The sequence below is a fragment of the Cyclopterus lumpus genome, chromosome 24, assembly GCF_009769545.1.
Source record: "Cyclopterus lumpus isolate fCycLum1 chromosome 24, fCycLum1.pri, whole genome shotgun sequence".
Taxonomy (NCBI): Eukaryota; Metazoa; Chordata; class Actinopteri; order Perciformes; family Cyclopteridae; genus Cyclopterus; species Cyclopterus lumpus.
The window spans coordinates 7,533,218-7,554,359 of record NC_046989.1 but is presented as its reverse complement, the minus strand read 5'-3'; the positions used below and the strand labels follow the sequence as shown (position 1 = coordinate 7,554,359).

The following is a 21,142-nucleotide window of genomic DNA, read 5'->3' as shown; positions in this document are numbered from 1 at the left end:
AATATTCTAGACATCATTAAACAGACAGAAGGTGGGGCAAAGATATCTGTAATGAGTTAGTAGGAGGTGGGGAGAGTGGACCTATAAGATCAAAGCATTCCAAGTCCACCGTTGGCACAGCCAGTGTTCAGGGTGGGGACTTTGGTAAGCAGGGTGGGATGCTTGGACAGGAGTCATCAGAGCTGTAATAACACTTTATCCCCCATGAAAGGGCAGCCGCTAAAAATAAGTCAAAATGGTTCAACCTCAATATGTGTTAAAGGTAGATTAAAGTCATTCATTAAGTTTTTTAAACATGACAAACCATATTTTAGGCAACATCAGATCACTTGTGTTATAAATCCTATTGTGGACCGAGGAAGAACGGCAACCAGCTACAACATAACAATGCTGCTTAACTACTTAATGATAATGAATGTACTTTTGACTGGTTTTATTAATACTCTTACCCCATCAGGACTGGATACTAATACTTCCTCCACCCCTGCTCTTGTGGCTAGACGATTACACCTATATGCATGTCCAGTTCAAGTTTTTGTTTACTTGTCATTCCAGCCCTAACAACATTCATGTTTCTCTCAGGACCTGGCTATAAAATCAGCAGAACATCAGACCAAACATAAAGGCACAGTCTGATATTGGTTTGAATGTTTTTTCATCCTATCATCACCTTATACACCCATGACGATGACAGGATGACTAGAATAACACAGTGAATCATATTGTTAGCTGCTTTGCTGCCATAATATATCTGATACTTCTCCTTCAACACCTCGGACTCCCCGGAGAAGAGACATTCTGCATGCCTCGAGTTTATGTTTCTAAATACTGTCACAGCTCATTGCAGGGAGGTGGCACCCAGCGAGGGCACAAGTAGAGGTGGAAGGGGGTGTGATGCTGAGGATTTAGGAGTTTCGGGGCAAGAGGGGGTCTCAGAGCGTCTGTGTTAATGATCACATAGAGCCCAGTGAACAGGGAAACCATTGTAGCTGCTAAAGCTGACCAGTGCACAGCCTGGGCCTGCTACTGTCTGAATGCATACAAATCCGGGCTTGACGGGCACCTGTTGTGGATTCTTGCCCTTGACACTGCTCCGGTCTGCTGGCTGGTGGGTGTTGTTTGGTCTCGTTCTGACCCAGACTTGAACTCCCCCACAGCTGTCACTGCTCCACACAGCTATTCCAAACTCCTCTGGCACAGAAAAGAGGACTGGACGCTTTAAGGAGGGAAAGGAATGGCTGAGTGACTTAAAGATGGCACTCTAATATGCTGTTGAGGACATACATACATACACCATGTTTATGTATTAATATATTGGATTTCATTGAGTTTGAATTTGAAGTTACACTACCCAAAAGTATAGAAAATGGTTGAATTATTTCCACCTCAATGAGCCACGACATTGAATTGCTGTTTACACATTGCATACACATGCAATCCAACAACATATGTGATAATATATACAAACACATTATGGGAATGATACTTAAGATACAAAGGCAGGACTTCAACTTATAATGTATTGCTTTTACACTATCAAATAGCTACTTTTATGTAACTTGTAACTTCACACACTCAGAGATTTCAATCGTAGGCTACATCACAGCTGGTGGTTCTGTTGCAATGAGGCTAGAAATGTAAACAAATGGGAGGCCTCCCACGATTTGTATTCATACAAGAATATTCCCAGAACAAAAACAAAACTTCACTGTATTGAACACCACTTTTAGTATCTTAGTCAGAAACTGTACAGAAAAGACTGCACCTCATATAAGTTAATCATAGATCATTTGTTTTTGCTTTAAACGTTGTCTTTATTTAACATTTATTTGCTTTAATGTCTGCATTGTATACCTCATGTCTTACCCTGTATTTCTTGCTGTAACCTTTTATTCCATATAAAGTATAAAGGCAAGCCAGGCTTTTTTACGGTCGGTGTCCAAGTCCTTTTCTTTGGTTTAGCTGGTCGCGCCATCTGCTGTTCGGGCGGTGTAATTACATCACTATAACGACAACAACCGTTAAGTGAAGACACCTGAACATAGGGACAACATTATCAAAAGGTAAGCTATGAATGAAAGAGAAAAAGAGCACAATTAAAATGAAATGCCCACAAAGTGTCGTAATCACTTCACGATGGATTTAAATTAGTATGTAAAGCAACTATTGTGTTTATCCAAATCGTTATTTCGACCTAAAAACTTTTAGTAGCAAAAACTACGAGCAAAGGTTATGAATCTAAAACTCCTGCGAGAGTCAGCAAAAAAAAAAAGAAGCATTTTTTGTTGTTGTTAACTTTTGTGTCGAAGGTACGAGGCAGTCCGCCATATTCCCAGTTTATGAGGCGCATGAAATAAGGAAGTGGCAGCAGACCGCAGAGGTGAGGGAGTGGCCACCTGCTCAGTGTGAGAGACGGACTGTCAGCGCCAGAGGAATAACACTTTCTGTCAAGCTTTTATTCTCAGAGGAATTAAACCAGAACCAGGTAAGACACGACACGAATAGATAACTTGCGTGAGTTTATTACAACTTCAGCCGTGGAAGAGTTTTACAACTAATTCTTGTGCTTCGGCCCACATTCATAGAGGTTAACGAAATAAACATGTACGAGCTGCGTTTAACCCATTACACGGGTCACACGTTCAGGTTGCTTATGTAATTGGCTATAAACATGGTTAAAAAAGGAAAGGAAAAAAAAAAAAAAAGAGTCATCTTCTGTGGGACCGTGCGACATGTCAAACTTAGCTTTGAAGCTTTTACAATAGCATTTTGTCCCAGGTAATTATATTGATTATTATGGCTTAATGTGAAGAGCTAGCTGCCATTTTTTTCTCCAAGAAAGAAAGAGAGAGAGAGAGAGAGAGAGAGAGAGAGAGAGACAGACCTTCATGTTCGTTATCACAGCAAGTCTGTGCAGGTGAAGAAGGAGACAGCCACATTCCACAGCCCGGGGGTGATGACTGTGCAGAGTGCAGACCCTCAGCACAGCCCTGTGGGGAGAGGACCTGCCTGTGTTGACAAGCACCTACACTAGGCTTCACTCTGCCACTCTGTCTTTATAAGTTCACGCTGTTTAATTCAGGGATTCGTCTATCTATCTATATATCTATCTATCTATATATCTATCTATCTCAAAAACATCCTTTTTTTTCTTTCTTTCTTTCACCTTTTCCTCCAATGACTTTTTGGAAATAAAAATACAGTCTGATGAAAACACTACACCCCCTGCTACCTACACGTGATATCTGATAATTAGTTGCAGTTTTCGTACAATGCCCACAAAACCATTGGATGACACTTCTTGATGGAATGGATATTAATTCAAGTCATGACAGATTCTGAAGTGAAGTGCCGCTTACATTGCAGCACTTCACTTATAGAGACACAGCAGAGAGACAGTCAAAGGTTCAAACTTGTATTGGAACGACAGCCCAACTATAAAACAATCCAATAATAGTATATTTGGGTTGAGATTGTAAACAAGATGAGACATCTAACAGTTGGACTGGTGGACTAACTTAAAGTAATATTCGGCGTAGAGTTAGTGAATTGTTTTCCATCAGCCAGCAGTGGCTCTAAAGAGAGGGTGAGGGGGAGCTAATTCAAGACTCACTCTTCAACTAAACTTTTTTCTCTGTTGGTATGGCGAGTAAACGGTTACTATGGCCAAATAAACAAAGCAAAGAGTGATGATTACAGATGTGAACACAGTTTGGATGTCTGGGAAGTGATATCCCCCAAAAACACAAGGTGCTACCAAAGACAACGAAAGGGAGATTGTAATGTTAACTCAAACCGTATTTCATTATTTTCTCGTTTAATCGTTTAGTCTTTAAAAATTTCAGGAAAATAGTGAGAAATGTCTAAAAAAATCCCCAAAAAATCCAACACCTGAAGGAGATATTCACTTTATATTTTATCATAAAACAGAAAAGCCTAAAATCCTCACTAGCGAGCCTAAAAATTGCTTCAATAATAATTTGACTATAAAAATAGCTCCAGAATATTTTTCTTTTGATTCACAATTAGCTGCAGCCATTCACACGACGCAAATCGGCGAATGTTTGGGTGCTGAATATTCCTGATGTGTTGAAAGAGTTTCTTCACTTTACCTTAGTTTCAGTTTGTGACAGATCTCCGGGGGCAGTGGTTACCATAACAACTCAAGTGCCAGCATGACCATGTGTGTGTGTGTGTGTGTGTGAGAGAGAGAGTAAACCCCACCGTGTGATTTTAGTTTGGGGCTTTTGTTGATGACAAGGAAAGTCCAAAATAAAAGACAGTATGTCTTCCAATAGGCTTGCAACACAGTTTCCAATACCTGAGTGAGATCGGCGATGTGGTGTTTCACAAGATGAAATCAAATGACGGCATCATCTCAGTTATTGTTGGCGTTAAAACAATAACTGAGTTTTGGCGCGATAACAAGAGCATGCCGATATATTACTTCACCAAACAAAGAAACACTTTTTTAAAAATGTCTTAAATTGTGATGCAGAAGTGTTTGATGAAGAAGAAATTTGATTCACGAGGATGAGATGATAAGAAATAGGCTTCAATGGGAATTCATGTTCCAATCCGACATTTCACTGAGCAGTCTTTTTCTATAGCTCAATGTTCTTGGTTTTAGAGTTTAAGTGTGAAGAATTAAAACTAGACAACAATCAACCCTTGTTACCTGAAGTTAAACGTAGGCCACCGGGTCAACGTGACTCAGACTACGGGTCCAAAGCTTCACCATTCACCACTCGGACGAGACTTTTCCTTTATTCTTGTCAAGATAAAAAAAGATTTTCAAAAAATGTTGTACACAGCTGACATTTGTTTTCACACAACATATTTTAAATTAGTCTCTCAGCGTTTATCGCGCAATCTGTCACTCGGCTGACTCACTGTTTCTTCCACGTGAGCCAGGGAATGTATTTGTACATCCACAGCGCCACATACTCCAACCCATGGATGTTTTCTTCCCACCAAGAAGTAATCTTAAACTTCACCCTCTTCAATCCCTTCTTGTCAGGCCTCCCACACCCAGGTGATGGTGCAACGCTGCACACTCATCTTCTCTCTCTCTTTCCCTTTCTCACTAAACGCACAAACACACCCACATAACCCTGCTGGGGAATTCATGGCCTCAGTCTAACAAAACACAACCTCGTCCAACAGCGAGGAACTAACGCAGCTCCGCTCCCTCGCGGCACACTGACAGCGTGGAGCAGCTTCTATGAGGAAGCACGTTGTGACATCTTTCTGACGGACACCATCGCGAGGTGGGTAACCGACGGGGTCGTCCGCTCTCACTGCGTTTGCCGAGGCAACGTGCCATCAGGTTTTTTGATTGACAGGGCAGAACATTACTGTGAGGAGTGGAGAGACGTATGTTTGGGGGCTCTACTTTCCTGATTTCTTTATTTGATGCACCAGTCGGTTGCTGCCCTTCTCTTTGCTGAAGTATAATCAAAGTGTGTGCAGGCTTTCAGTTTTTTCACCCAGCGAAAAAAAGACTACTGGTCGACCATTTCCAAGTGTGTAGTTGTGTCTGTGTGCTCAGGTTTTTTTGATGTATAGGCGTCCGTCATCATGTTTGTTTAAAGCTAAGAGGCCAGAGAAGGATCTCTTGTTGAGGTATTCACGTTTTGAAGAAATAGACATTTTAGGAAATACCTTTCTAATCTCAGAGTTAGATAAGAAGATTGATTCCACTCTCAATTCTGCGTAAATGTGTAGCTGGAGCTAGTAGCCTGTTAGCATAGCTTAGCACAAAGACTAGAAACAAGGGGAAACTGCTAGCCTGGCTCTGTCCAAAGGTAACAAAATAAGTCCACCGAGCACCCCTAGTAGCTAACAAGCCAGGGTGTAAAGCAGGAAGTCGGCCCAGAAATCACTCAGTAGTACGTATTAAACAAACAAGATATAGCTTATTAAAGTGTGAGCTTCAGAGATTCTAGTACGCAGATAAGTAATGCTGCAGGAATGAGTCCTAAAACACGGAAATGAGTCAGCATTTTTGCTCTTCCACGTCCGGTTCCGGTTTCTCAAAGTCAATGTTGTTGTTGTTGTTTTATATGGGTTTGTGGTTAGATGCATGAAATAAGGTTTATGGTTAACACAGGCTTAAGATACATAACGTCATCATGGTGAAAACTAGTCCGCCTTTAGCTTAGTGGTGGTAACGTGAAGTCATGCGACCGGGGTGTGTAGCCTAAGCTTTTACGACTGGCCATTGAATTTACGCTTCAAAAATCCTAAAAGTGGTGTTCATTTGTGAAGATGATGCTGAACAAAACACGTAAGCGTCCTACTGGTTTCAATAGTGATTTTCTCTGCAATAATACAAAATCCCATTGGGTTTTTGTGATGGGAACCAGTGCGATGCTAACCTCCGGGTTGACCTCCAAAAAATACATGATCCCTGCAGCACTTTGGCGTTCCTCCAGGCAGAGCTGGCTGTTTCCACTGCTTCCCGTCTCTATGTCCTCCCTTAATATTGAACAGACAGATATGGCAATGTTGTTAAATTCTTCATCTTGACGGTAATAAAGCGAGTACTTCTCAAAATGTCAAATATGTCCTTCAAGAAAGACAAATGAGCTACTTCCCTCCAACATTTAGATGTTTTTCAACCTTGTTGTGTGCAGGACAAATCAACACATGTTGCATAACAGCCCACAGCTAAGAAGTTACTACACAAGTCGATCAGTCATCATGAAGTTTGGTTTCGGACAGATTTAGGTTTACGCTTTAGGTTGTCGCCTGACGACACAGTGCCTGTCCCTGTCGATATGTAGACACGTAGTCTTTCAATACTGTATATTTGATGACATTTAAGTTCAATTTGCATCCAGGACATTTTTGTGAGTTTTCTCTGTGGACGAAGACGATACATGTCTCCACTCTGTCACAATTTAACTTTATGAATCACTCAAGCCCTCAGCTGCAACCACGGTCAGAAAGGAATGTAGGAATGTAATCAGCGGATCTCAGAATCAAGTGAGTTATGGACACAACATGGCACACGATCACAGCATGAATTTGAACTGGAGCATGCCTGGAGTACTATGATGAAGCAAGTCACAGAACAGTGTGTGCACTTTTTGTGGAAGAGTTTGCTTTACTGGGACCACACGCTTGAAAACCAGCACCTCCTTTCTAATCCGTCTACTTCAGGGTTCAAGATTGCAACCAGTTAAAGACCCCTATGTTTTACTACTCCTTTTCCTTTGTCTGTCTTAAGGATGATGACATGATGGTGCCGACCCACTCGTGAGAATGTATGAGGTGATGTCCGGTGACACCCTGTCCTGGAAGGTGCCCAGTCCAAGACCAAGCAGCCAAGACGACTCCACTGAGTCGACCTTCACTGGAGACGGAGGGCCTGTCAAGATCCTCAAAGTGTGCTTCTGCACCAACAACAACGTGGGCAAGAACTTCAAGCTGGTTAAATGTGACAGCTCCTGGCAAATTAGGGTGAGAGTATACCAAAACAACATGGGGAAGGGAAGTAACGTGTCAGAAGACTGTGATGAAGATGGTAATCGTGTTTAGTATTTCGAGCCAGACGCCTGTTTTTATTTGGCCCTTTGACATGCAAGGAAGTAAATGTGTTTTTATCAGAGTGCATATAATCTTATCCTCTTTCCGTGTACAGCAACAGGCAAACATCTTATAATTTTTGACTTTTCCAACTAATTTATCAGCCCTTGCATGAAAAGATGAAGAAAGTATCAACCACAAAGTGCAGTACGAAAAAAAAAGGTGCAATATATTAAAAAGAAATCCTCATTCCGTCTCCTTCAGGCTATTATTCGTTCGATTCTGATCTGTGGTCGATTGGGGCCGAACATCAAGCACGCGGGATGCTACAGCCTCCTGCTGAAGCACCTGAAGTCAGAAGAGCTTCACTGGCTGCATCCAGATCTGACGGTCGGGGAGGTGGAGCAGCGCTACGAGAGCCATCACTTGGAGGCTGAGTGGAGGTGCAGAGTGACAACGTGGACGTCTTGTCTCTTTGGGTCGAACACTATCGGTTCTGCAGTGTTTTTGATTTTGAAACGTGGCATTTGATGAACTCGCATGGTGTTTTTCTTTTTCAGGTATGACCTTCGTATCAGATACGTTCCCGTCAATTTCCTGGAGAAATTCAAAGATGACCGGTCTACGTTAGTGTTTTTTTACCAACAGGTAACAAGCGACAGCGTGTTTTGTTAGTTTTAAACTTTGTGTCAATAAGAAGTGAAGTTTCCACACAGCTGTCAATGTGTCCGGCTTTGTGATGACGCTTTCCTTCCCTGGTTTTGTGTTTTATAAAGTTACATTTTCTGTTCGTTGGTCATTTTGTTTCAAACTAATCTACATACAATGATAATAATAATAATAATAAAACCGGGGTGACCAGCCTCCGGGTCACAAACCGTGCACGGCCACAACATCTTTGCTACCAGCCCTCTGCAAACCATTAAATTATACAGCTGATTCATAATTAGCAAAATATAGAGACCTTTAACTCTTTAAAATGCAATTCTTTGTTTGCCACAGCCTGTGAACGGATATGGGAAAATAAAATGAAATTTTTTTTTCCCACAGATCTTTCGTGTAATAGTCTGGTAATATTGTAGTATTTGTTGGTATATCTGATTTCTCTTTTTGATTTTGAGACAGGTGCGTAGTGATTACATGCAGCATCATGCCACTAAAGTCAGCGATGGGATGGCGCTGCAGCTCGGTTGTCTGGAGATCAGGTGACTGCAGTTCTCTCCTAAAATCCTATAATTTAAATTGTTTTATTAAATGCGGTGATAACACATATTTGATGTGGTTGGTTAGAGTTGTATTGACAAGTTGTCCAGGTGTTGTACAGCACGAGTTCCGTGTAAGTGGTTTGGGTTAATAAAATGAGTAGGTCATGAAGTAACTTGTAGTTTAGGATGAACAACATTTGGTGGGGAACTTTTTCGTTATTTGCTGAGATGTTTTCTTGTTTCAGGAGGTTCTACAAAGACATGAATGCAAAAGGTCTCGAGAAGAAGTCTAACTTTGAGCTGCTAGAGTAAGTTTGTATTTCCATTAGTCTTATAAGTCTAATTTTGGCAACATTACTTCACTTATTACTCTGATTGATAGTGAGCCTTGAATTTATGACACTCTCTTAAAGAAACACGTTTCAGCAGCTTGACTGTCTTTTTCAAATGTGTTTTTCTTCCTGTTTTTCTGAATTTCCCTTTTCAAATGAAGAAAAGAAGTGGGTCTGGACCTCTTCTTTCCTCAACAGCTGATTAACAGCATGAAGGTAAACCATCCCAACTATTAAAACAACAAATGTTTGTATTTACGACTGGGCGCTCGATCAGATCTTCATCAGAGTGTGCAGACAGGAATATTTTTTATTTAATATGTTCCCTGCTTTTGATCCAGTCAAGGCAGCTGCGGAAGTTGATCCAGCAAACGTTTCAACAGTACGCGACGCTCAGGGAGGACGACTGCATGGTCAAGTTTTTCGAGACCCTCAAAGACTTCAGCAACTACGATGAAGAGGTCTTCCCATGTGAACTAGTGGTGAGCAGACCCCCCCCCCCCCCCCCCCCAAATCCTCTGGTAGTCATGGTGATAACCATGAGGAGCTCCAGACCTTAATCTGCTCTTGTTCACATTAATATGACAAACATTTAACCACGCCCACTTGTCAACAGCAAGGTTGGAGTCTAGCGGTGGAGCTGGTCATCGGTGGGAGGGGCATCCGCCAACGCACACAGAAGAATTCAGCGGTAGCGGCTTTGACTTTTCATCATATATTGCATTGTGTTGCGTTATATATCAAACATATCTAGCTTAGCATCAGGATTTTCATGCCGGAGGCATTATTTTTCTGTGTTGCCCATCCGTCCGTCTGGTCCAGTCTCCTAATTGCATTATCTCAGAAGCGGCTTGATATCATTTTTTTTTCCAAATCTGGCACAATCGTCCTCCTGCACTCAGGGATGAACTCGGTAGATCAAAGGTTGCAAAACTTCACACAAGAGCTTTTCGGGCCATAAATTCATGCGCTAATTAGGAAACCGGGGGAAACGGCGAGCCTTGCTCTGTCCAAAGGAAACAAAATCCACTTACCGCCACCTCTAAAGCGCACTAATTAACAGTGAGTTCCTGAAGTCTACGCCGGTTGCTTACTGGCTGCTCTGAAAGCTGTATGAATTAATTAGTACTAGTAGTATTCATTTATTCCTGCTGGATCTTTCAAGTCTAGACATATTTTGCACAGAAACATGTCTCTTTCCGTCAGTGGATGCCACACCATTCTAATATATCTAACACAGCTTGTAAAATGGAATCAGTCCCACCATAATTCAACTTTATTGCATTCCTCTCTTTTGTGCCTCAGCCTGTTTTCCTAGCCGACTTCAAACAGATCAAGAAAATACAATGCTTGTCTCAGGGCGATGGGAAGGCTCTCTTAGACCTCAACGTAGAGGGGGCCAGACAAGTGAGTCCTACAACACCATCTACCTATTATTATTATTATTATTATTATTATTATTATATAGTATTACTGTGTACAGTATATATCTAGAATATGTGAAGACATTTACTATTGAAAGCTTCTGCACTGGAAATTTGACCCACGCTTTCATTGCCCTCTCATCTTGTTCCTGACAGCGGCTATCGATCAATGTGGCCACGGTCCCGATGGCCGAGAACATGATGGACCTTATTGATGGCTACTGCCGCTTGGAAAAGGACACGGATGAAACCGTTATCTACCGACCAAATAAAGGTGTGTACGGCTCAGCCACTTCCCCCATTGCAACATCATCGCGGTAGAAGCAATATATATATATATATTTTTAAACTATGGAGCATTGTTGGATGCCTTAGAAGCTGTTTGAAGAACTTTTATTGTATTATATGAACGTAATTGGAATTATCACAACTCATTTCTATCCTAGATGCCAATACACGGAGTGCCCTCCCTGAGATTCCTACAGAGTGAGTGGATGTTGGCTGTTTCAAGACTTTGAATGATTTGCGCCCTCTCTCGGCCTCAGATTTCGAGCTGCTGTAATTCTTTTTGGTTATAACAAGAAGTTATTGAACCATGCTGTCAGCGCTCTGAGGAGCCTTAAGTTGAATGTTTTGTCATTCTGTCTTTTCTCTGGAGCAGCAGAGACTCCAGCTCGGTCAGACACAGTATGGGTGAGCTCACAGCTTTCTTCATTTTTTCGTAACCTGTGTGCATAATGCAATACATACAACTCATTTTATATCATGAAGAAAACAACTAGATGCTCATTGTTCTTTCTTTTGGGGGTGTTCAGGGTCGGATATCTATTGTGAGATTCTCGACGAAAGGCCGACATCAGGTCCGTTCAAAGTTTGTCTTTGTGTCTTTTGCAGAATGATTTGTGTGTGAACTGACTTTTGAACTTCAATAAATTGAAATCTCTTCCTGTAGTTGTCAAGTACGGGATCGACCGAAAGGACATTGTTCTCGGCCAAATCCTTGGTGCAGGTTTTTTTGGGGAAGTCTACGATGGAGTTTACACTAAAGATGTAAGTGTATCTCCCTAGTAACAGCAACAGGTATATAAAACTATCTATAAACTAACATCAGACATTAATGATGGGAAGCTTGTTGGTGAAATATAAATGAATAAAATATTTGTGCTACCAGGATTCACAATTGCTGCATACAATATCTAGTTCTAGACTATAAAACCTTATTAACGGCATATTGACTGGCATTACATTCGAAGTCGGGCTACACCTAACAATTGTTTACATTATTGATTAAGATCTTGAGATTAAGATCTTGAGATTACAAGTTCAAAAACCTCAACAAAATACCAGTTAACTGTCACATTCAAACAAAGAAAAGCAGCAAATCATCCCAATTTAATAGCTGGAACAAATAATATTTTTGTGTTTTTGCTTTATTTGGTCACACACGTGCGGATGCAGTCGAGGCATTATTTGTGGTGAGAATTCACCAAAGTTGAATTTGCTTCGCCTCCCAGTTCCCATTTAAAATCCTCCCTGCGTCTCTTTCCGTGATCGATTCGACAGAGTGGCGAGAGGATCAACGTGGCCGTGAAGACCTGCAAAGACTGTTCACCTGACGTGATGGAGAAGTTCATGAGCGAAGCAGGTAATTAGACAAACATGTAGCTTAGAAGGAAGGAAATGATGCAAACAATAACTATGACAATTACTTTGTGAACTTTGTGTGTTTGCCAGTGATTATGAAGAACCTCAATAATCAGTACATCGTCAAACTGATTGGAATCATAGAGGACGATCCCGTGTGGATAGTCATGGAGCTTTATCAGTATGGAGAGGTCAGTGCCAAACTCGCTCTGTATAACTGAACTATTGTACAGTTCTGCCACGAGTCATAGTGTCGCATCTAGATTTATGCATCTCACCGTGAAAGTGTTGAATTCTTGACTTCCTCAATTGTTGACGTTGCAGCTCGGGAACTACCTAACAGAGAACCAGAGTACGTTGTCAAATATAACGCTGGTGCTGTTCAGCCTGCAGATCTGCAAAGCTCTCGTCTACCTCTCAGGGGTCAACGTGGTGCACAGGTGAGCGCCTCCTTTTTGTATTGTCACCCAGGAGGAGACGCTGACGTTGTCTTTTGTTTGTGCTGTATTTATCACCGGGAACATTGCTGATACGAAACATACTGTGTGCAACTTTAGAACAAAAAAGATTCCTGGCTGAAAAACAATCGCATAATAATCACGATTGAACCCATATTGTAATAAATGCACGTTAACCCGGGTCCCCTGGAACTTTATGCAGAAAACCAAGGCCTCATGTTAAGAGTGTAGCAAACCTTTTTATCGGAGATGATGAAGATGATGATGATGACAAAGTTGTCACTTTGACAACGCTCCTAAGTCACGGTGACCAGCTGATCCACACTGCATTTGTATGAAGTGATCATGTCCGTGCTGAAACAGGAGGGCATGAGTGTATAAGAAATGAGGTCCTTTGTTACTGTCATCAGAAAAGAGGCACAACCTGTAATGTTCATGCCGACTTACAGCACGTTCTTGAAATAATTGTGTGTATTGCTGCACAGTGTTGATTCACAGGGATGGCGAGGAAACGGACAGTTTTATACCAAAAAAAATAAAACGGCATCTGAATGTAAAGTGGAGCAATATAATGTCATGACGATGGCAAACCTTTTTTCCATGTACACTTGACGTATTCATACAAACCGGGACAGCGAGTGGGTGTGAGATGACAAAAAAGCCGGTTTCTGCAGAAAGTTATCAACGGGTTTCCGGCAGCAAAGCAGCCGCGCTGGATTCAATCTTCTGTGAAGAAAAACACAGACAAAGGAAATTACTCTCTGGGTGGAAAATGTAAAGATTCCTTGTGTAATATTTCCGGGGCTTCAAAACTGTCAGCAGTTTGACATAATTCAGGTCAACCAGAGAAGGGGCCATTTAAGAAACTCTGCTTGTATGATCTAAATGTTTATTAATCATCTGTCATCAACCTTAACTTTTCTTTCTGCATTATTCATGTCACTCAGAGACATTGCCGTGAGGAACATCTTAGTCGCCAGTCCAGACTGTGTGAAGCTCGGAGACTTCGGTCTGTCGAGATACATTGAGGATGAAGAATACTACAAAGGTGAGAGATGCTTTTTAGGAAGCCCATTTGACTGTTGCACGTTTCATTCTCGGACCCCTGAATGTCTACATTGTAATGCATAATACACACATGTCCTCAGACAGAATAGACGGACAATGTTGACCGCATAATAACGGCGTCTCCCGTCTCGTTGCAGCGTCTGTTACTCGGTTGCCAATCAAGTGGATGGCTCCAGAATCCATCAACTTCAGACGTTTCACCACCGCCAGCGATGTCTGGATGTTTGGTGAGTTCGTGATACTCGAACTAGACTCAGGAAGCGCAGGAAGCCGCCCTCACTCACACGGCACTGCATGGTGTTATCTGCTGGTAAAGATGACTTGTGACTGATACAGAGACTTGTGGAGGCCAACGGGGACGACGGGCTGAACAACCACTTTGTAAACGTTTGTTGGGTCCATTAACGACACGATTGAGTTATAAAGTTGCCGCGTCATCGTTTACCAGCTGCATCTCGACCTGTCTTCAGCAAATCAGCACCATCTAGTGGTCAACTTCATAGCCACACTGTGATCAGGCACATTTCATACCAATAGATATATCAATGTAAATCAAACTGTAAATCAACAAGTAACGTCTGAGATGCTCACGTGTCAGACACAAAAATTAAAACTCGGCATATTCTCACCTTTTGATGATTCGTTGAAACACCCTCAAGAGAGAGAGAGACAAAAACAAACATGCATAAGAATCTTAATGCCGCTCTTTATTCATATTCCCTTTGCAATAATACTGGTTTATGTCCTCCCTTAAAGCAAAATATGTTCTTAAACGTAGCCAAACTTTTTATTTTTAATGTGTTTAAGGCATAGAAAAAGCGATACACCATAAACATATATATGAATATATTGCTTTTCAACCAGGAAGTAAAAAAAGATGAAATGCCACACAGATTCACAGATATGTTCTTATCAAAAAAGTGTATTATACTGTTATAAGTATATAGATTTAATTAAGTGTAATGCACTTGAGAGTGATTCATTTTGTGGATTATCTTATCTTTGACTTTTCTTTTAATATAGATCTCTATGGTTTGTAATAATACTAATAATAATGTGTGTGTAATAATAGGGTAGAATAATGAAAAGGTTAATATAGACTGTGCGTGGTCCTCCTTTGTTTACTCACCTTCACAGTACTTTGAGACTGAAGTGCTTCTTAATTAGTTACTCGCCTCGCGGCGACAACCTGCCGCTCCCTTTTGTTCCCCTTTGATCCTTTTGGTTAAAAAATGCACCACAGGAAGCGTGCGTCTCAGAACTTCCTGTTCCTCTGTGTTTGCTTGGCTCCGTAGCCGTATGCATGTGGGAGATAATGAGTTGCGGACAGCAGCCGTTCTTCTGGCTGGAGAACAGAGACGTCATCAACCAACTGGAGCAGGGAATCCGGCTGCCCAAGCCCGACCACTGCCCTCCTGCCCTCTACTCACTCATGACCCGCTGCTGGTCCTACGATCCCAGAGAGAGACCCAGCTTCACCGAGCTGGTGGTGAAGATCAGGTACTTCTTTACTCAATACAAAGAGAGCTTTAATTAGACCATTCGATTGGATCTACCGTGGTGGCCTTTCTGTATTGATTTATATTCACGATTGATGCATGAGCCTCTACAGTTCATGGTGTCAAGTGTATTTATCATAAGTAAATGTTTTGCGAAACTCTCAATTGCTCGAGCAACGGGGGACAAAGGTTGTCTTAATTTAATGTATCAATCCGCCTACCGTCTCATATTAAATTCAATATAGACGATGTTCAATCCACTTATTGCTGGTTAGCTTTTGAATTGTAAAAATGAAGATTGGAGAATGAATATTGAACATCAGCTGTGCATTGATTTGGTGCAGTATGTAAGTTACCTGTAGTAACAGCCCAATAAGTGTGTTTTTGTTCGTCTCTCTTAAGACATACTGTATATAGTAACTTGTTGTCCATAAATCTGCCAGTGATGTCCACAAGATGGAGGAGGAGGAGGAAGTGGAGAGAGAGAGGGACAGAGCGCGCTCCACCAAAATCTTCGACACCAAGTTCAACTTCAAAGAGCCTCCTCCCAAGGTACGGATGCCGGGGTCCAACTCAGCCACAAAAAAACCGCACACATTATCCAAAATGAAACCTTTTTGATTCAGTGCTTGTTTTTTTGACGCATGTTTTGAATATTTCCCCGCAGCCTTCGAGAATGAAACCAGGGCGGTTCGGGAACACGCTCAGTATTGGTCTACACATTCAGGTAGAGTAGCGTCCCCCGGGCAATCTCGAACCTGATTCCTCCAAGATGACGGCCTTTACGTCTCAAATATGTGAAGAGATTTGTGTATGTGTGCAGCTGAACGAGGCTCTGTGTGCCAGCTCACCCGACCTGGCCAGCCCATGTGAATACCAGTCCCCCCTGGACTCAGTGAACACTCTTCCCTTGCCGGCCATCAGGTCCCCTCGGCGTCGCAGCATGGGGGTAAGAAAGACTCATTATTTCAAGAACTGTTGTCCGAGAGTCTAATCGTGCCCGTGGGGTCATTTTTCTTACATTTGAAGTCACGTGTTCTGACGTTGATGAAGCTGGAGTTGATAATGAGACCTCAAAAAAAAAAAAAAAGAAGAAAAAGGCTTTGTGTGTCGTTCACCCATTTTTCTCCTGTTGCTCTCCCACCGATTCTAAAGGAGGGCGAGTTTTTCCGAGCGGAACCCAACAGCAGGGATGACGTCACCAGCCTGTGGCAGAAGGAGAGGCAGCACATGCAGAACACTCTCCGCCGGCAGAAAGAGCAGATGAGGGAGGATAAAAAGTGGCTGGAGAAGGAGGAGAGGCTCCTGGTGGGAAACGGAGCATCATTAACTTCAGTCAAGCCCCTCTCTGTGTCTCTGTGTCCCCCCACTCAGTTGAATGTGGCCCTGGAGGCTACGTGGAATGAGGCGTCGTTAAACAATATCATCCCACTTGTCGACTCTCGGCGCCGTGTTAGCTTTAGATTGAATGTTCCCCTGATGACAGTCCCGAAGAGGGGGTCCATGTCCATATTGTATCAAATGAACCTGCCTGTTCTTTTGCAGGACCCCATGGGACCAGAGGACGCCGTCGGCCCAGCGGTAGGTGTACGCCGATGCAAACTCTCACTGTTACCAAATGCTTTTCGGCAATGTGCCTCACATTTCTGGGCCCAGTTTGTTTTCTTTGGCAAAATATTCTTATTCCCATCAGTGAGCGAATAGTCAGCATGATGCCACACAACAGGTAGTAGTTTGTTTAGTCGTCACGATGGTTCAGGAGAAGTGGAATAAATAGATCGCAATGATGACAAAAAACAGTGGCCATTCATGTTTTGAGAAAATATATTTTTAAAATGATGTTCCAAATGCTAAACCGGCGTAAGAAAATGGAATTTAAATCATATCACGGAACAAGTTTTATCTGGTAAGAACTAATTGTTCTGCTATTCACCAGAATTACTGTCTTGATTACTGGTCCTAGAATATGGCTTGTGCATATTTCTAATACATTGCAGTGTTTGTACATTGCACATCCGAGTTTAAACACTGCATGTTGACTACATTTAGTGCAGTTGTCTCTGTGTTAGTCTCTTGGCACAGGCACGTTAAATAGTTTTGTCGTGTTGCGTAGTTATTTTTGATCGAAAGTGGAAAATGTTATCGTCCTCATGAGATTAATCTTTTTCTTTTCTTTTTAGTCCCCTGAAGCCGACTCAGAAAATGGTAAGTGCTCGAAAAAAATGTTTCATTTAAATTTTGAGTCATTCTGAGTGCTTTCATCGGCCTCTAAACCCTCCTGTCTTTCATCCCTCTCGTCTTTCTGCCATGCAGCAGCTCCAGAGAAGCCCCCGAGGCTCACAGCACAGGTAATGTATATTGATTCATTCTTTTGGGGATTTAAATTCATTTTTAGCCCACTGAAAAAACTATTTAATTGTATTAGCTTTGATTTTTAGATAAAGAGAATTCATAATGACTCGTGGAGTCATTGCAATTCAAATGACCCTTCAGTTGAAAGGAAACTGTTGCCACCATGAATTAATATCGTGCCCAGCGATCCTCCTGTGCAAGTGAAGAAGATGAATATTGTAATTATTAAAACACATTATTCTCTTCTACTAAGCCGGCGCCCACAGCTGAGCTGGACCGCTCTGACGACAAGGTGTACCAATACGTCATGGACCTGGTCAAAGTTGTTGTCCAACTCAAGAACGACATCACAGAGGTGCCACCAGAGAAATATATCACCATTGTCCAGGTACGCCGGGACACATGTCTGCTTTTCACTTTTTGTTGCTTCATTAGAAGCAAATTGAAGGCATATATGTCTTGTAATGGAAAACAAACTTGTTGAGTTACACAGCTGAATCTTTTCTTGCATTGATCTCTGCCCACAGTCTGTTGGGATGGCTTTACGAGATCTGATTCGCAGTGTGGATGACATACTGCCCACCTTACACGAGTCTGTCAGGACTGAGGTACGGTATATGTTCTGCAGCCTGTTTTCCATCTTTTCTCACATCCTTGCTTACTGTCTTTATTGATTTTCTTCTCCCATACGGTTTGTCCCAGAAACTAAAAGTGACAAAGCAGCAAGGAGGAAATTACCATTTTGTGTTCACTACTCTCGCTGAGGACACCCCAAAACCCATAGTTTTCACATTAAAGCAGTTTAAACAAAGCCTTGTTTATTAATTTTTCAAAAAGAGTACAGATTTTTCTTTTCATTTCACAAATTTCTTGCTGACTTGAAACTGATATGCGCTCAGCAAGATGTACGAAAAACTAAAAACTAAATAATAACAAGAACAGTTGACAGTATAATGCAGTTTGGAATTTCAACCAAAACGTGCACAAGCTTAACAAAGATAGTGCCCTTTTTTATTATATTACAAAATATGTACGGGTATGTTTACAGGCCTTTCATACTGCAGACATTTTAATTGTCAAAGTAGGAAAAGCACAGGTGTTACTAATGATATTAACGACTGGTCTGTTATATTATTTATATATACTGTGTGTGTGTGTATATGTATATATATATATATATATATATATATATATATATATATATATATATATATATATATATATATATATATATGCCGTGACAGCATGCTCAATACCAGGAGCCTGAAACTGCAGCAGCCAAATGGGATTCCAGCAACCAGTCTTTTTATAATTGTAATCACTTTTCCTAACTGTGACACGTCAAAATGTCCTCCGTGAAAAAGGCCAACTCCGCCACCTGTTTGTTTCCCGGCCCCACAGATCGAGGGCACCCAGAAGCTGCTGAACAACGACATGGCGGAGCTGATCAGCAAAATGCGCCTGGCCCAGCAGAATTACATCACCTCTTTGAAGGAGGAGTGTCAGAAGCAGCTGCTGACCGCAGCACACACTCTGGCGATGGACAGTAAGAACATGTTAGATGCAGTGGACCAAGCCAGAGTCAGGGCCAACCTGGCCAAGCCAGTGGCCCCCTAGTGGACCGTAAGCTCTCCTATTCAGTTTCAAGCTAATGATCCACATCCGTCTGTCAGAAATAACATTTGCACATAGTTGAGCATTTTTGTTGTGATCAAACTGCTTAATTTAAGGCTGTGTCACTCCTCATCATCGTACCTGTAAATGTGTGTTGTTGAAGCTGGGCTGCAGACGTTTTGTCTCCCCCTTCTGGCAATGAGAGTAACAGACATAAACGCCGTCAACCGGATGATGCATGTCTGCAGGTGAGCTCGTCGGTTGAAGGAGTGTTTCTCCTCACCGTCAATCGGTTCCCTTTCTTCTTCTTTTTACATCATTAAATCCTCTGAACACCTTTTTTTTTTTATCTGGGTATTCACTACAGAAACTCGTCTTCGCAGCTTCTGAGGATTTTCCGCCATAGTATCCGGCATACTCATTTGTCGTACAGCAAAAAACCTTCAAATCCCAAAAGCTTGTGTTAACCACCAACCTTATTTCAGGCGTCTAACCAAAAACCCATTCAAAGAACCCACTGACTTAAAGACGAGGAAACCGGAAGTACAAAAATGCTGCTAACTCATTTCTGGGTTTTAGGACTCTTTCCTGCAGCACAAAGTCCGGCACTTCAGTTTTAAGATGAAATACTCAGTGGATATGGGCAACTTTGAAAAAAAAGTGTATGTGCTCATCAAGGTAGTGTGTATGCTAAACATGATGGTCCACTGGCATCATATGTACGATGTCGTCATTTCAGACAAACTTCATTTAATGTTGACTGTTGTCATTTGTGATTTCTTGACTTAATTGTCTGCTTTGAAAATTGAATTTGTTTTGTAAATATGAAAAGTGTCGAGCACAATTGTTTTTTACAGCAGAGAACAACTAAACATTTGCAAAATAATGTGATCTAAATAAAAATGCAAGTAAAGGGTTTAGTCTTTCAAACCTGTGAAATGTTAAGATGATTAAACCAAATGGTTTGAAAGCTATTCTACCATTCAAAAGTGTTTTTTTTAATATATATATATATATATATATATATATATATATATATATATATATATATACATATACATACCGTAGACATCTCAAGTTTGACTGATGCATTATATTAAAATGATATGATGAAGACGAGAACAGTTTGGATAATGGATTGACAGAAAGGTTTCTCTTGTGAGAGGTTTTTGTATAATGTCCATTACTGGCACGTAATTCAAGTGATAAACAAATAAATATGATGTATACTACTTACTGTCCATGCCTGTTCATTGATGTGTTTTGCTGTTGGATATTTAAATCTAGATGTTCTGCGTTTAGGAAGGACGACATTAAGGTAATTTTCACAACACTAAACGCTACATAGAAGAGTTTTTAAAGGTTTCACAGTTTGATTATTAAAACATAATTGCATTCATGTGGGAAAATTCTCTCCAAACCAGCACGAATAACCCCATTTAGTGTGTCTAGTCCAGTATAGTGTATATACTCCCAGTACAGCATGCCACTGTTGGTCAAAACAAAGAAAGGAGGAATGAAGTTTCTCCGGTTTATTTAATTGGTCACAAACCGAGCATCTCTGGCTGGCTGCTAACGCTTGGTGGAGCGCGTCCCAGTGCCGTTACTGGTCCCCGCATCGCATAGTTAACGTAATGCAACGCTAATTACATCACTACATTTAAAATTAGAATTCTTCAAACGACAGAGAAAAGTAATCACATTACCGTCACGCTTCATCCAGCGCTGACACTGGCCCCATGCTATTTAGCTAGCACGTGGCGCTAGCTGACATGCTAAGAGAGACAATATACTGAACACTGGCTGATCAACATACTCGCATTAGTATGCTAAAATGCCAAATATTATGTCGTTTACCAACATTAGCGTGTTGAAAGTTGAGCAAAGGGACGAGCTGAGTCTGAGATCCACTAAAATGGCCGCTGTACAGAGGAAAGACCCTTTAAATGTTTTCCCCGCTAGTTCTAAGGATCTAAAATGTGCACAATAAAAACCTGCTATCGCAGCAAATTA

General features: G+C 41.5%; 1 protein-coding gene and 1 long non-coding RNA gene across 6 annotated transcripts; one reads left to right on the top strand and one right to left on the bottom strand.

Annotated features, from left to right (window-relative positions):
* The first annotated feature begins 2,379 nt into the window (after nt 1–2,379).
* On the top strand, nt 2,380–20,076 carry ptk2bb (protein tyrosine kinase 2 beta, b). 5 transcript variants are annotated; one of them, XR_004609036.1, is made up of 31 exons: nt 2,380–2,485; nt 7,235–7,467; nt 7,798–7,976; nt 8,094–8,181; nt 8,659–8,738; nt 8,984–9,046; nt 9,232–9,286; nt 9,412–9,552; nt 9,687–9,761; nt 10,376–10,477; nt 10,651–10,768; nt 10,941–10,980; nt 11,156–11,187; nt 11,310–11,354; nt 11,447–11,544; nt 12,058–12,139; nt 12,229–12,329; nt 12,463–12,578; nt 13,544–13,644; nt 13,802–13,891; nt 14,960–15,164; nt 15,607–15,715; nt 15,831–15,890; nt 15,987–16,112; nt 16,319–16,744; nt 17,344–17,368; nt 17,477–17,511; nt 17,769–17,903; nt 18,043–18,123; nt 18,917–19,377; nt 19,497–20,076. XR_004609036.1 is itself a non-coding variant. In XM_034527572.1 (31 exons), the coding sequence occupies exons 2-31, from the start codon at nt 7,270–7,272 to the stop codon at nt 19,130–19,132; spliced, it is 2,985 nt and encodes a 994-aa protein (XP_034383463.1). In that variant the 5' UTR covers nt 2,380–2,485; nt 7,235–7,269; the 3' UTR covers nt 19,133–20,076. The 5 variants fall into 5 exon arrangements, 4 of the variants coding, with proteins under 4 accessions (XP_034383463.1, XP_034383461.1, XP_034383462.1 ...); XM_034527572.1 differs by having other exon boundaries at nt 16,319–16,471; nt 16,709–16,744; nt 18,917–20,076; XM_034527571.1 differs by adding an exon at nt 5,167–5,270 and having other exon boundaries at nt 2,392–2,485; nt 18,917–20,076.
* On the bottom strand, nt 13,072–14,952 carry LOC117727330. The gene is made up of 3 exons (XR_004609037.1): nt 14,794–14,952; nt 14,294–14,317; nt 13,072–13,322 (listed from the first exon to the last, which is right to left on the bottom strand). It is a non-coding gene; the product is annotated as an uncharacterized LOC117727330 (long non-coding RNA).
* Nucleotides 20,077–21,142: the final 1,066 nt, after the last annotated feature.